Source organism: Bos indicus, chromosome 29 (genome assembly GCF_029378745.1).
Source record: "Bos indicus isolate NIAB-ARS_2022 breed Sahiwal x Tharparkar chromosome 29, NIAB-ARS_B.indTharparkar_mat_pri_1.0, whole genome shotgun sequence".
Lineage (NCBI taxonomy): Eukaryota > Metazoa > Chordata > Mammalia > Artiodactyla > Bovidae > Bos > Bos indicus.
Window position 1 is genome coordinate 6,034,377 of NC_091788.1, and position 16,155 is coordinate 6,050,531.

General features: G+C 40.2%; 1 protein-coding gene across 1 annotated transcript; it reads right to left on the bottom strand.

Moving 5' to 3' along the window:
* Positions 1 to 3,633: 3,633 nt before the first annotated feature.
* On the bottom strand, positions 3,634 to 12,586 carry LOC109553996 (tripartite motif-containing protein 64-like). The gene is made up of 6 exons (XM_019954311.2): positions 12,176 to 12,586; positions 11,585 to 11,680; positions 10,443 to 10,686; positions 9,537 to 9,559; positions 8,067 to 8,202; positions 3,634 to 4,121 (listed from the first exon to the last, which is right to left on the bottom strand). Exons 1-6 carry the CDS (start codon positions 12,584 to 12,586, stop codon positions 3,634 to 3,636), a joined length of 1,398 nt encoding a protein of 465 aa, XP_019809870.2.
* Positions 12,587 to 16,155: the final 3,569 nt, after the last annotated feature.

The following is a 16,155-nucleotide window of genomic DNA, read 5'->3' on the forward strand; positions in this document are numbered from 1 at the left end:
TCCTAAAACTTCTTGTGGGTTTTCATTTGGATTCCTTTGAGGACATCTGATTTCTTGGAAAACTGGACACATAATTTCTTGGAATATTTCTCTGGGAACATCCATTGTCTTGGAATATCGAACACTCGAATCATGTTCCCTGAAGTGAACCACTTTCTCCTCAGACTCCTATTTCTCCTTGAAATCTTGAATGTATTTCAGCTTTATGTTCTCTGAGAACTACTTGTCTTTCTAAGACGGGACGATTGTCAGGCCCTGATACTCAGCTTGGGGTGTTTGGGGAAGTATTAGGGCCATAAGTTCTTTGAAAAATGGGTAAGCTTTCAGGGGCTTCTTCGGTAAATTAGAAGAGTGTGTGTGTGTGTGCGTGTGCGCACATGTGTTTTGTTTTTGTGAGGAATTTTTAAATATTCCTTAATTTCCAGGAATAATTCTTAAAGTGCACAGTTTGCTCATGTTATAAAAGTTTCTAACCATTCCATTATATGCATTTCTCCAGAAGTGTCTTACAAGTAACTTTTCCCCAGTCTATCAGGGACAGAGGTATTTGAATGTGTGGCCATCACTGAGCAGGGGGACTATTCTACATGTCTTCCAGTAATTTTACAAGATCTTCTTTGGACACTGGAAACTCCGTTTCTAGAATTTGGAGCCACTTACCAGGTGCCAGTGATGTAATCACCACCCCAAGAGCATGAACATCCTCACACTAAAGATATGGCAGGTTAATTCTTACTTGAAGTTCTGTAGTGTGTGGGATGCAATGATTCTGCAGAGCAAGGGAAGGAAAATTCCTTTCCTTGTATTTGCTAAATGAGAAAATCACACCACATTTGTTATATATCAATTTTATAATCTAAGTTGACCCTTAAAAATAAAATGAAAATTGTTGCAAATCCTGAATTGAAATTTATGTTTGGATTTCAAATGCAAGATCTGTACTCTTCAGAATTCCCTTATCTCTTTAGTACATTTTCCACCCAATTTTACAAGGCTTATCCTAAATGGAACATAACAAAAAAATGAGTTATTCAATCAAGAGAGTTAGAATCAGAGATGTAATCCAGGAAAGTGAAGTAAAAACGTGAAAGTGAAAAGAGAAGTGGCTGAAAGTAAAGGCCTTGGATTCTGTACCACAGAGAATGGCCTTCTGTGAATTGAAGGACCGAGGGTCCAAGAGAAGATCAGGAGATAAAATGAGATAAACAGAGAAGCTGGCCTGACATCTGTCAAAAAGAGACTGATTGTCTCAGGGAAATCTCGAAATCAACATTATAGAACAAGCGTATGTAGTAGATATTATTAACCACAAAATAATAGAATTTCCTTAAGCTGTGAATCTGCAGCTCAGTTTCCTCTCTACTCTTGACTTTATCCCTAGTACTTTATATCTGTTATGTTAGCTATCTTTGGAAAATTTTGTCAATGAAGGAATATTTTGTCTATTAAGTTCAGTTAAGTCACTCAGTAGTGTCTGACTCTTTGCAACCCCATGAACCCCAGCTACCAGGCCTCCCTGTCCATCACCAACTGCCAGAGTCCACCCAAACCCATGTCCAGTGAGTCAGTGATGTCATCCAACCCTCTAATCCTCTGTCGTCCCCTTCTCCTCCTGCCCTCAATTTTCCCAGTATCAGGGTCTTTTTAAATGACTCAGCTCTTTGCATCAGGTGGCCAAAATATTGGAGTTTCAGTTTCAACATCAGTCAACATCAATGAACACCCAGGACTGATCTGCTTTAGGACGGACTGGTTGGATCTCCTTGCAATCCAAGGGACTCTCAAGAGTCTTGTCCAACACCACAGTTCAAAAGCATCAATTCTTCAGCACTCAGCTTTTTTTTATAGTCAACTCTCATATCCATACGTGACTACTGGAAAAACCAAAGCCTTGACTAGATGGACCTTTGTTGACAAACTAATGTCTCTGCTTTTCAATATGTTGTCTACCTGTCATAACTTTCCTTCCAAGGAGTAAGTGTCTTTTAATTTCATGGCTGCAATCACCATTTGCAATGATTTTGGAGCCCCCCAAAATAAAGTCAGCCACGGTTTTCACTGTTTCCCCCTCATTTTTGCCATTAAGTAATGGGAACGGATGCCATGATCTTAATTTTCTGAATGTTGAGTTTTAAGCCAAATTTTTCATTCTCCTCTTTCACTTTCATCAACAGGCTCTTTAGTTCTTCTTCACTTTCTGCCAAAGGGTGGTATCACCTGCATATCTGAGTTTATTGACTTTTCTCCCGGCAATCTTGATTCCAGCTTGTGCTTCCTGCAGCCCTGCGTTTCTCATGATGTACTCTGCAGAGAAGATACATAAGCAAGGTCACAATATATAGCCTTGGTGTACTCCTTTTCCTATTTGGAACCAGTCTGTTGTTCAATGCCCAGTTCTAACTGTTGCTTCCTGACCTGCATACAGGTTTCTCAAGAGACAGGTCAGATGGTTTGATATTCCCATCTCTTTCAGAATTTTCCACAGTTTATTGTGTTCCACACAGTCAAAGTCTTTGGCATAGTCAGCAAAGCAGAAATACATGTTTTTGTGAAACTCTGTTGCTTTTCTGATGATCCAGCAGATGTTGGCAATTTGATCTCTGGTTCCTCTGCCTTTTCTAATACCAGCTTGAAAATCTGGAATTTCACAGTTCACGTATTGCTGAAGCCCGGCTTGGAGATCTATGATCATTAGTTTACCAGTGTGTGAAATAAGTGCAATTGTGCAGTAGTTTGAGCATTGTTTGGCATTGCCTTTCTTTGGGGTTGGAATGAAAGCTGACCTTTTCCTGTCCTGTGGCAGGAGTTTTCCAAATTTGATGACATATTGAGTACAGCACTTTCACAGCATCATCTTTTAGGATTTGAAATAGCTCAACTGGAATTCCATCACCTCCACTAGCTTTGTTCGTAGTGATAATTCTGAAGGCCCACTGGACTTCACATTCCAGGATATCTGGCTCTCCGTGAGTGATCACACCATCATGATTTTCTGGGGCTTTTGTCTATATGAATTATTTAATTCATGTGTTTCTTCACTGGCTGACCTAACAGTTCTACATGTTCTGTTCTGAGTACTGCACGGAGAGTGGGAATGTAACAATAATATGAAATAAGATGAGAACTATCTGAACTGTCACAGGAATTTCCCTCAAGTAGTAAAAATATTTACTAACTTGAGAAAAGTTTGCTGAAGAGTGTGATGAGATGGTATATGCTGAGAGTGAGTAAATGGTACTGGGCATTGGTTCCTTTTGGAGGTCACGCACATGTCCCACAATGAGACAGTCCTGGTTTTATAATTTTGTATAGTTCTAAAAACCATTGATTATGTAGTTTAAAAGTAGTGATCTTTATGGTATATAAATGTAGTTTAAAATAATCCTTATTTTAAAAAGAAAAGCCATTGACTATATTCTATGAAATACTCCATAATAAATGTTTATTAAAATTTAATGAACAGATTTATGCATACAACACGTTTATGCCATTTTATAAACATACACTCACTATGTTACATTAAATAACAATGTGCTGATGGACACAGTCAGGTATCCTGCGGCCTCCCATGAAGTGAAGGGCAGCAATATCCCCAGAAAAGAAGCCCCAGTAATGGTCCAAAAAATGGACAATTCATGGAGATTTAAGGCAAAAGAAAGGTATCATAGGGGAGGAGAAGGCATAAGGAAGGAAACTATATATGAGGGAACTTCTGAAAACATCATAGAAGCTCACAGTTCCATTGTCATAATCCAAAAACACGCCAATCTTACCCAGAGGCCTTTTCACAAACTGCACTAAGGGTGGGGAGGTGGTGGACAGAATATACTGACTGTTCACCTTTGTAGAACGCAGAAAAAATGCTTCTTCAGCACCAATACTGATACTGGTATCACTTGTGAAGATGCTTTTACAGACCCCCAGAACCCAGCTGGAAGACTGGGCCACGTCCAGCTCCCAGTAATGCCTCCCGGAGGTGAAGCCCCAAGCTCCCCAGGACACAACACACGACCCGCCCTGGGGCTGTTTGGACACGTCAGGGTGATCATCCTCAAACAGCGCACTTCCATCATCGAGGATCGCATGGTGAACGATCCTTGTCAGACTCAGAACATTATCCACTGTAGAAAGAGTAAAAACTGTGTTAGCCAGTTGAATTTCCATGTCTCTGAGAGGCAGAGGCTTTCTAGACAATAAGCTTTTTAATTTTCCTTCTCCAAGGAAATCAAAACAAAGACAGCAAAGGGAGTTAGAGTGACTCTTCTCTGAAGAATAAAAGTTATTACTATCTCTGTGGCATACAGAAGTACATCAAATCAAAGAGAAAATTAAAAAAAGACATATATCATGAACTGGGTGAAGTCTGACTTAGGTCAATCTCTTCAAAGTTTACTTTAGGATTCACCTAAAAGCATTGATTCTTATATTAGAAAACTTTTCTTGTGTCCTTTGTACTTAATACTATGGAAACTGCAGATGGCACTTTGTTATCACATGGACACTTATGGGGGTATTATCTGTACCTATTACATTTTCAAAGGTCAAAAGAATTGATAGAAATCCATCTGTGAATAATTTGGAAGCTTCAAAAAAGATATTTTAACTGACAGTGTTCATGCATCCTTTGCCTTAAAGTTGTTGTAAGATTGAGAGCATTATAATTCTTCTACCAAAGCCCATTTCAATTTTTCTGTCATTTATTCCTAATTTTAGAAATGATAAATCTTCTTTGTACAATGTGTAATAAATGTAGCTGTAATGAAGTGAAACTGAAAGAGTTAGTCCTTCAGTCCTGTTTTACTCTTTGCGACCATGTGGACTGTGTGTAGCCCACCAGGCTCATCTTTCCATGGAATTGTCCAGGCAAGAATACTGGAGTGGATTTCCATTCCCTTCTCCAGGGACCTTCCCAACCCAAGGCTCCAACCTGGGTCTCCTGCATCGCAGGCAGACTCTTTATCATCTGAGCCACCAGGAAAGCCCATACAGTAAATTAAAAGCAGCAGTGATGGATTTAAGCTCAAGAGTGAAATAAACTGAGTAAACAACATATTGATGGTCACTCACAGAACCAAATATTCTGTCTCTATAATCACAGTAACAACCTGGTTGTTCTCCCTTTGCTCATCCTATGTCATATATATATATATATATATATATATATATATATATATATGTGTGTGTGTGTGTGTGTGTGTGTGTGTGTGTGTGTGTATCTGGTTTTGCATTTTCAGGAAATTACAGGTGGCAAACATCAGACTTGGTGTTTATAATGTGACTATAGAGGCAACAAAAGAGTCTGAAATGCAGTATTTGGATGCAGTCTCAGAATCCACAGAATCATCTGTTCATTTCCAAGGCAAGCCATTCAATATCACAGTAATCCAACTCTATGCCTCAACCAGTAATGATGCAGAAAATGAAGTTGAACAGTTCTAGGAAGACTTACAAGACCTTCTAGAACTAACACCCAAAAAAGATGTCGTTTTCATTATAGGGGACTGGAATAAAAAAATAGGAAGTCAAGGAATACCTGGAGTAACAGGCAAATTTGGCCTTGGAGTACAGAATGAAGCAGGGCAAAGGCTAACAGAGTTTTGCCAAGAGAACGCACTGGTCATAGCAAACACCCTCTTCTAACAACATGTGAGAAGATTCTATACATAGATCACCAGATGGTCAATATCAAAATCAGATTGATTATATTCTTTGCAGCCAATAATGGAGAAGCTTTACACAGTCAGTAAAATCAAGACCGAGAGGTGAGTGTGGTGCAGACCATGAAATCCTTATTGCCAAATTCAGACTTAAATTGAAGAAAGTAGGGAAAACCATGAGACCATTCAGGTATGACCTAAATCAAATCCCTTGTGACTATGCAGTGGAAGTGAGAAATAGATTCAGGGGATTAGATCTGATATAGAGAATGCCTGAAGAACTATGGACAGAGGTTCATGACACTGTACAGGAGGCAGTGATCAAGACCATCCCCAAGAAAAAGAAAAGCAAAAAGGTATATTGTTGTCTGAGGAGGCTTTATAAATAATGGTGAAAAGAAGAGTACATAAAGGAAAAGGAGAAAAGGAAAAATATGCCCATTTGAATGTAGAGTTCCAAAGAATAGCAAGGAGAGATAAGAAAACCTTCCTCAGCAATCAATGCAAAGAAATAGAGGAAAACAATAGAATGGGAAAGACTAGAGATCTCTTCAAGAAAATTAGAGATACCAACAGAATATTTCAGGCAAAAATGGGCACAATAAAGGACAGAAATGGTATGGACCTAACAGAAGCAGAAGATAATAAGAAGAGGAGGCAAGAATACACAAGAGAACTATACAAAAAAGATGTTCATGACCCAAATAACCACGATGGTGTGATCACTCACCTAGAGCCTGACATCATGGAATGCAAAGTCAAGCGGGCCTTAGGAAGCATCACTATGAACAAAGCTAGTGGAGGTGATGGACTTCAGTTGAGCTATTTGATCCTAAAAGATGATGCTGTGAAAGTGCTTTACTCTATATATCAACAAATTTGGAAAACTCAGCAGTAGCCACAGGACTGGAAAAGGTCAGTTTTCATTCCAATCCCTTAGAAAGGCAATGCCAAAGAATGCTCAAACTATTGCACAACTGCACTCATCTCAAATGCGAGTAAAGTAATGCTCAAAATTCTCCAACCCAGGCTTCAACAGTACTTGAACCCTGAACTTCCAGATGTTCAAGCTGCATTTTGAAAAGCCAGAGGAACCAGAGATCAAATTACCAACATCTGCTGGATCATAAGAAAAAAAAGAGAGAGTTCCAGAAAAACATCTATTTCTGCTTCATTGAATACACAAAGCCTTTGAATGTGTGGATCACATCAAGCTGTGGAAAATTCTAAAGAGATGGGAATACAAGACCACCTGTCTCCTGAGAAATCTGCATACAGGTCAAGAAGCAACAGTTAGACCTGGACATGGAACAACAGACTGTTTCCAAATCAAGAAAGGCATAAGTCAAGGCTGTATATTATCACCCTGCTTATCTAACTTAAATTCAGAGTACGTCATGAGAAATGCTTGACTGGATGAAGCCCAAGCTGGAATAATGACAGTTGGGAGAAATATAAATAATCTCAGATATGCAGATGATACCACCCTTATGGCAGAAATTGAAGAAGAACTAAAGAGCCTCTTGATGAAAGTGAAGGAAGAGGGTGAAAAAGTTGGGTTAAAATCAATGTTCAGAAAACTAAGATCATGGCATCTGGTCCCATCACTTCATGGGAAATAGATGGGGAAACAACAAAAAAGTGATAGACTATTGGGGGGGGGGAGTGGTCCAAAGTCACTGCCAGTGGTGACTGCAGCCATGGAATTAAAAGATGCTTGCTCCTTGGAAGAAAATTTATGACCAAACTAAACAGCATATTAAAAAGCAGAGACATTACTTTGCTTACAAAGATCCATCTAGTCAAAGCTATGGTTTTTCCAGTAGTCATGTATGGATGTGAGACTTGGACTATAAAGAAAGGTGAGCATGGAAGTATTGATGTTTTTGAACTATGGTGTTGGAGAAGACTGTTGAGAGTCCCTTTGAAATCAAGGAGATCCAGCCAGTCCATCCTAGAGGAAATTGGTCCTAAATATTCACTGGAAGGACTGATGCTAAGGCTGAAACTCCAATACTTTGGCACCTGATGTGATGAACTCACTCATTTTAAAAGTCCCTGATGCTAGGAAATACTGAAGGTGGGAGGAGAAGGGAACGACAGAGGATGAGATGGTTGGGTGGCATCACTGGTTCAGTGGACATGAGTTTGAGTAAACTCCAGGAGTTGGTGATGGACGGGGAAGCCTGGCGTGCTGCAGTCCATGAGATCACAAAGAGTCAGACAAGACTGAGAGACTGAACTGAACTGAAAGAGGTAGAAAAGATGTTAGCAACTTCAAGGATTTATGCACCACCTTCATAACCAAAAAAGAAAAAAAAAAAAGAAATAAAATGAAAATGAAAGAAGGGTTGTTCCCAAGAAGCTCTAATGAAATGTAGTCCTGATCACCAAAAGGCTGACTCTTACCTCTGAAGTTGTTCAGCATGTGTAGAAATCCAGAGACAGGCCAGGAAGGGAGCTCTGGGTTCACAGGCTGAGGCTTCTGTATCTGTGCCAGATGAGTCCTGTACAAAGGACATCGATTCCATGTCAAGACCAATGGCTAATCACACGAGCATGGCAAAACAGCAGACTTTACCACAGGATCCCATATGTTCTTAGGATTCTCCTACTTTTGGTGATTTGCATATATAATATATTCTACTCATTTGAGAATATAAAAATGTTGCCATATATTTTACTAAATAGAAATTTCATCAAATTTAATTTTCCCCATTTTTCTCAGACAATATTCCAAATTTGCACTCACTAAACTTCATTCCCTTCCTCAATTCCATCGATTCAAAGATCCTGGGTATTTTACAGAGAGCAAAAAATTCAGGCTAAGCCTGTGAGACTTCACTCACAAAGCAGTCATCAAGGACGCATTCTGTGTCTAAACAGAAGTGCTCACTGACCAGAAATGTTTACTCTTGTCTGTCCAGCAAAGTGACTCAGGTCCAACCTGGCTGTCCTTGTCCTGAACGTCTCACTTAGAAGCGGGCAGCAGAAAGGTGCTCCGTGTGATGCAGGGCGCTTGCTGTGATGGAACAGGCTGAGTCACTGCTACTCAGTATTAATAAAATCACAGTCTCTTGTCATGGTAGGGAATATGCCTCTTTCATGCCTTTTTCACCCTTCAATTCACTAGGATAGGTGCTTCCTCTGTTATGTCTTAGAAAAATCCCTCACTAAGTTTTATTATGGTCAAGCTGGAGAGAATGGGTTGAGTAGGTGGAACAAAGCCCAGAATGTCAGCAGGTTTTCAGATATATTTGATTTCAGTCAAATGACAAGGAAACGACTGAGATCAAGGGTCAGAAACCCTTGAAATTCTTTTGAAATAAAATAGAAAATGGCCAAAAAGACAATGTTGGTAATCCATATGCTAGGGTTCTGTACTTGTGGATTCACACATGCATTCAATCTGTACATTCTGGGCTATGTATTTGCTTATTTATTCCTTTATTTTATAATAGGATCAGAGCTACTATTCTAACTATATTTCATATACAGTGCATACCAGTCAATCCCAAATTCCCAGTGTAAACTTCCTTCCCCTTTGCTTTTGTTCTGAGTGGAAAAAATTCACAAAACATTCCAGAAACTTCCAAAAATGTAAAAATTGAAAATGCCACATACCAGGGAATGACTTATGTAGCATTTACTTTATACTGTATATGTTGTAAAGTTGTCTAGAGATGACAAAGTGTACAGGAGCATGTGGATTAGTTATCTGTGAATAACATGGTATTATGTATAAAAGATCCTGTCCTGGGATTTAGATATGGGGGAGGACCTGAAATCAATCCCCAGGTCCCAAGCAAGAACTGTGGGTCCACGTCATCAAAAAGACAAAAATGTTTCAGAAATCAAAAATCATTAGTGTATACTCACATTTTCAGCACATTTTCCAAGCCCTGCAAAGGAAAAAAAAAATCATGTTAATCATTAGAGTTCTGTTTCCATCTCCTTTTCCTATTCTTGTTTCATAATAAGACATGGTTTTCTAAATCTAAGTAACACTCAGAAGCAATCTTCATAACAGACCCTAACCTAAGACATGATGGGCTTCCTCAGGTCTCATTAAGGAAGGAAAGGGGGCAGGAAGGGTCTGCACAATGCTGCAGCAACATCTAGGTTTCCAGTGTCACTCACTGCCCACTGCTGTCTTCAGGAAGCAATCTCACCATTTATGGTAACAATTAAGGTAAAGCAGACAATTGCATAAAAAGAACCATTGGTTGCATTAAAATTGATACCAGTTCTAAATATCTTGTCTGTATGACAGTAAGAACCTCAGTGTCTTCAGGAAGAGTGGATAACAGAGAGTGCAAGGAGATCCAACGAGTCCATTCTGAACGAGATCGGCCCTGGGATTTCTTTGGAAGGAATGATGCTAAAGTTGAAACTCCAGTACTTTGGCCACCTCATCTGAAGAGTTGACTTATTGGAAAAGATTCTGATGCTGGGAAGGATTGGGGACAGGAGGAGAAGGGGACAACAGAGGATGAGATGGCATCACTGACTCGATGGACTCATCGAGTCTCAGTGAACTCTGGGAGGTGGTGATGGACAGGGAGGCTTGGCGTGCTGTGATTCATGGGGTCGAAAAGAATCGGACATGACTGAGCGACTGATCTGATCTGATCTGATCCTGAGATTTGCTCCAAGAAAATTAACTTTCCCCTGGTCACAGAATCTTGCTGATTGTGTCTGTCTGTGATTCTTTCTGTCTGAATAGGTAATATTTCAGTGTTACAGCACTCGTCTAGAAGAGTGTTTCTCTCTCTGAGGATGGACCCTCCTTTCTCACCTGGAGCAGCTCCATGTCTGGCTTGTGGCACATCTCAGTCAGCTCTTTGTACATTTCTTTCAGACTTTCTCTGTACTGAGACATTCTGAACACACTCTCCTTGAGTTCTTCACAAATCTCTTTGGCTTCTCGCTCCAGGGCTTCCAGATGCAGTTGCTCCTCCTCCCGGAGCAACAGAAGCATCCTCTGATATTCAAGCTTGATCATCACCTTCCTTAAGGCCACATAGTCCTGCAGAGATAGTGGATCCAAAGCATTACGTATGTTCACATTCAAAAGAAAACTCCAAATATTATTTCCTTAGTGTCATCAAGGAAGTTCCTGACAAACTGCCACATGCATTCAAAGAGTCTTGAACATTTTCAGGTCCCTATTGCCCATGCTTTCTCTGAATTCCTAATCTCTTTCCCTGTTTAAATCAAGTCATCTGAGGCACCCCAGGCTGTCTCCCAAGGAAGATTCTTCCGGGTTCTTACTCCATCAGTTATTTCCTCTCCGACCTGAGTCTTGTTTTTTTCTTGTTCCTTTCTCTGATTCTTCTAAATATTCTTTCATGAAGTAAACCTCATTTTGAATATATGTATTTTCTTTTTTCCTGCATGCTGACCCTCTTCAGTCGTGCACAACTCTTTGTGACCTTGTGGACTATAGTTCACCAGGCTCCTCTGTCCATGGGATTCTCCAGGCAGGAATACTGGGGTGGGATGCTATTTCCTCCTCCAGGGCATCTTCCCAACCCAGGGATGTAATCCAGGTCTGTTGTGGCGCCCACACTGCAGGCAGCTTCTTTACCCCTGAGCCATCAGTTTTCCTCTAGGTATGACTCTCTTCCTCTCTTCTCCTTCACAGTCACAGTTAGTGCAATGCGTCTTATACCCCATGTCTGAAAAGGCTTATTCCAATCTTTAAAATGTGGCCTTGGAATACATTTCATGCCTTGATCTTCGAATATACTAGCATTCTTTGAACTAGCATATATTAGCCTGTTCTCATTCCAATTACTGATCAGTCATTTGAAACCACTCCTCCAGGGAAGAGACCAGTAGCCTTTCACAGGAACCTAAAAAAAAATCTAAGGTAAAATTATATCAATATTTATACAAATAAATAGGAACATTTTTATTCTTACCTCAAAGGACTGAGTTGTGTTAGCTTCCTGATTCAGACAGATTTGGATTTCTTCTCTCATTTTCCATAAAGAGCTCATTCTCTTCAGGAGTTTCTCCTGCAAAATACCCACAGGATTTAGTGACACAGAAGATGACACTGTAAATTTAATCCCCTTATTCAAGAGGAAAGGCATTTATTAGTTACACAGAAAACTTGACTTAGGAGGCTGTTGTCAGAATTTTCCACATTAATTTGATGCCAATATTTGAATATCAAGGAATAGAACTGTATACTAGAGAATTGGGGGGACTTTACAGATAATGGAATCCATGTCCCATGATACTTAGACTCAGACTCTAATAGCCTGAGTAAGAAAGCCTCAAGCTCCCATCAGAAGCCTGTGTCCCTGGTGCCACTCGCCCCGGGATGCTGCATTTCCACACGTGTGGACAATTGGGCAACAACACTGAGAGGACACATTATATGTGAGGATCCACATTCAGAAATCCCACCTCCACTATCTCCATCCCCAGCACCATCATAGCATCCTCATCTTCCTCTCTGACTTAGGAGCCTCTGGATCCCAAACTGCTCGAGAGGCATCACCTACCCGGGATTCCTCAGCAGCCCTGTGTATTGGACTGTGGCTGTGAGCTGCGTGCTCGGGGCGTTCAGAGCAGGGCCCACAGAGCAGGGTCTGGTCAACCTCACAGAAGAGGCCTTTGGCTTCCTGGTGTGTCACACAGATCTGCTCCTCAGAGCTGTGGTCGTGGTCAGCTCTGGCCTGTCTGGCAAGGGAAGCCAGCCTCTTGAGGGCAATGTTGGTTTTGAAATCGGGCCTCTCTGATATTCCCCTGCACTCCGGGCACCTCCTTGGTGTCTGGCCTTCTTCCCAGCAAAGGCTCAGACAGGGACGGCAGAAGCTGTGCCCACAGTCTATGGTGACAGGGTCCAGGAAGCAGTTCATGCAGATGGAGCAGGTGAGTTCCCTCTGGAAGACCTGCAGTGTGTCTGAATCCATGTTTCTGAAAATTAAAGAAAGAAATAAGAGAGGGTAAGAGAAAAAGTCTTTCTTCTGCCCTCATCGGGAAAAATAAATCCTTTGGACAAAGTCCTGTCTTGAACTCTAATTTCCCTATTTGCTTACCTCCCCAGAACAAACCTAGAAATGGTGACTGCATACACCTTGGATTTACTATTATACAAAAGATGAAATACAGTAAGAGTTCTTAGCAACTTTTTTGTTCCAAATAAACCAGGATTCCAATCATACTAAAATTATTAATACATGGAGAAGCTTAAAGATTAGTGTGAGTGTGCTCCCTCCTGTCTGACTCGTTGCTACACCATGGACCATAGCCCACCAGACTCCTCTGCCCTTGGGATTTCCCAGGCGAGAATCCTGGAAAGGGTTGCCTTTCCCTTCTCCAAGGGCTCTTCCCAACTCAGCGGCTGAACCCATGTTTCCTGCGTCTTCTGCATTGGCGGGTGGACTCTTTACCACAGAACTCCCTGGAAGTCCTTAAAGATTAGAATGGAGGGTAAGTGTTGGGATGACTTCAGAGTTACTTTTATTAGCTGACTCTGACAGAAGTACACACAGAACCTCAGTCTGTCTCTCTCTCGACCTCCACGACTCCCTGACTGGAAGCTACACTAGCACACCCTTCCTTTTTCTCCTCATGGCCTCAGTTCCTTCCATCATCAAAGTGACAGAAGTGCTTTTCTAAAGATAAAGAAATTTGTTTACAAAGAACTTAAACTTCATACAATCAATGTTGGCTTTAATCTGATGTCCTAAAGAGTTCAGAGCTTGCTTCCAGCTTAAATAACAAAACTGCTCCTTTCAAGACAAATAGAAGAAAAAAAAAATGTCACTTCTAACTCAGGAAAGCAAGTTTTCCCGGAGTCGGTTCATATCATCATAGCATGTCATATTTTGAACTGGTGAATGTTCAGGTATCACAATAATCAGGAAACAATAGTCAGCATGAATATAATCATTTGTAGACTGATAGCATCAAGGACCATGATACTATTTAAACAATAATAGGAGAACTTAATATGTGTTGCCTAGTATTTCTCAGCATTGAATTAAATCATTTTCTATAGATTAACTGCTTTCATCATCTCAACAATATTTACTAATTTTCTATTTTTACCCACATTTGATAAGGAGGTTACTTGATATCGTGTAGGCAAAAATAAGTTATTTGTCTGCAAATCCCACATGGAATCAATGCTTGAGGAAGTGCTCAAACATAGATAGTACTAACAGAATAAATACAACTAGGTTTTGTGTCCAGGACTGCCATTAAAGTTTTATTTTTAACTGAACATATCAGAATTTCATTGTACCTTGATCAGAACTCACCTTTGGTTGTAGTTAATGAAGTTTCCACTCCTTTTCAGTGGGTAAGTCTCAAATTCAGTTCAGGATTTAGATGCTCCACTGCTGGTGGCAGAAACTTTGAAAAGTCTTCACAGCTCAGCCAACTCCACACAGCACAGCTCTGGGCTCCAGAGAAGATTGAACTTGGTTCTTGCTGAATGTTTTATATTCTCCAATGACCACGCCCATTTCTTCCAAGTGATAGGGTTACCAACTCCATGAAAAGGTATAGGTGCATGTGATTAGATTTTGCAGATTTGGAAACACATCAGGATGCCAATGATTGAATTCAAATGTTTGAAACCTACTTGATGCAATTGCCACAATCCAACCTCTGATAAAAGTCTCACCATGAATTCAGCTTTGTAACTTATGGAGTTTTTGTTTTGGAATAAACTATCCAAGTATAAATTTCACACCTCCATTTAATGAACTAATTATAGTTTTAATAGCACCTACCCATCTAGACCTATCACCCACTAGATTTACTTGCCTTTCTGAATTTGCCTGCATTCATTTGGAGATATTTTTCAGAATGAGGAATCCCTCACATTCTATTTTTCAACCCGTGTACTCAAGCTCCCCCTAAATACACATAGTGCTCTGGCCAAGATAGCCAGAAGTTGTTGTTTGGAAGTAACTGAACTCTCCAGGACTGAATTTCATATCTTCATTTCACAACTATATGGTAGTCCTGATTCCAGCAACCAGTAATCTCACCAGTAACGAGTGAGAGTGTGTGAGTGCTAAGTTTCTTCAGTTGAGTCAGATTCTGCAAAACCCAGGGACTGTAGCCCACCAGACTCCTCTGTCTGTGGGATAATCTAGGCAAGAATACTGGAGTGGATTGCCATGCACTCCTCCAGGGGTTCTTCCCAACCAAGGGATCGAACCCTCAGCTCTTATGTGTCCTGCATCGGCAGGTTCTTTACCATTAGCACCACCTGGGAAGCCCACAAGTGAGAAGAGGGATGTGATTTTCCTTCTAGGAGTCGCAGTGACTCAGTTTCTTCCATCACAGCAAGCCTGCTTGTTCTCTAAAACGCAGCAAACTTTGCCTTACCTGATATGGAATAGGGGAAGGGAATGAAGTTCAATGAGTTGAAAATTGAAATAATATCTGAAAAAAAGAGGAAAGGTTAAATTGGATATAATTTATATTTTGAAAACATAATATGATAAGATTTTATATTCCCAAAGGCGCCATTGCTGGTTTTTAATTTTCTCTTTATTATAATTAAATATACTATTCATTGCACAAAGAATATTTATTATTTGTAAAATCAGGAAGAATTGACAAAAAAGATTAAAATTGTCTTAGGTCAAATAATTGTAAGGATCATATACGGAATCTAAATATTAGATCCATATCAAGTAACTGAAAGGCAAGAAATATGTGAACATGGTTATCTGGAACATCCTTTTTGAAGTTTCCTGTATTCATTGATAAAGTGCTATCAAATTTTTGGACCCTTGAAAATGTAATAGGTAGAGAAAATCCCCCAGTAAATATGCATGTGATAGCAAAGTGCCATCTACATGCTCCATGCATTTAAGAAAAGGGACATAAGAAAAACTTTCTACTAAAAGATAAAAATAATGTTTTGGGTGAGTCCTGAAATAAAGTATCAAGATAACGGAGCTTGTGCGTGTTCAGTTGTGTCTGACTCTGTGACTCCATGGACTATATAGCCTGCCAGGCTCCTCTGTCCATGGGATTTCCCAGGAAGAATATTGGAGGAGGTTGCCATTTCCTTTTCCAGGGGATCTTCCTGACCCAGATTTCAAACCGTATCTCCTGTGTCAGCTGCATTAGCAGGCAGATTTTTTTTTTTTTTTTTTTTTGCCACTGAGCCTCCTGGGAAGCCCCAAAGTATCAAGAGGTTGACATTAAATCAGACTTCACAGTTTATAATATACCTCTCTTGCTTTTGTTTTACTCTCTCTATGTGATTGGAGGTGTTTCTATATGCGGTAGTGATACTAATAACTTTTGTTCTTCCTAGAAAAGTCAATCTGAACTCTCTGGGTTTTGTGCTCTGTCTTTCCTCTGAGAAGGGAAACTGAACTAACTCATTGAATACAGAGACTTTCTCTCTGGGGATATGGAAATGCCATTAACTGATCTGGTTTTTCTCTTTCTCCCTTGGATAACATTCTCAGTCTGAAAATTACCATTCATGGAGGAGGAGCCAAGA

Bases quoted from the DNA above. Each gene is read 5' to 3' on its own strand.
- LOC109553996 (XM_019954311.2), bottom strand. From the start codon at position 12,586: ATGGATTCAGACACACTGCAGGTCTTCCAGAGGGAACTCACCTGCTCC. The intron at 8,203-9,536 runs GTGAGTATACAC...TCGTGTGATTAG, and splicing joins TTGGAAAATGTGCTGAAAAT to CCATTGGTCTTGACATGGAA. The intron at 4,122-8,066 runs GTAAGAGTCAGC...CTCTTTCTACAG, and splicing joins CATGCTGAACAACTTCAGAG to TGGATAATGTTCTGAGTCTG.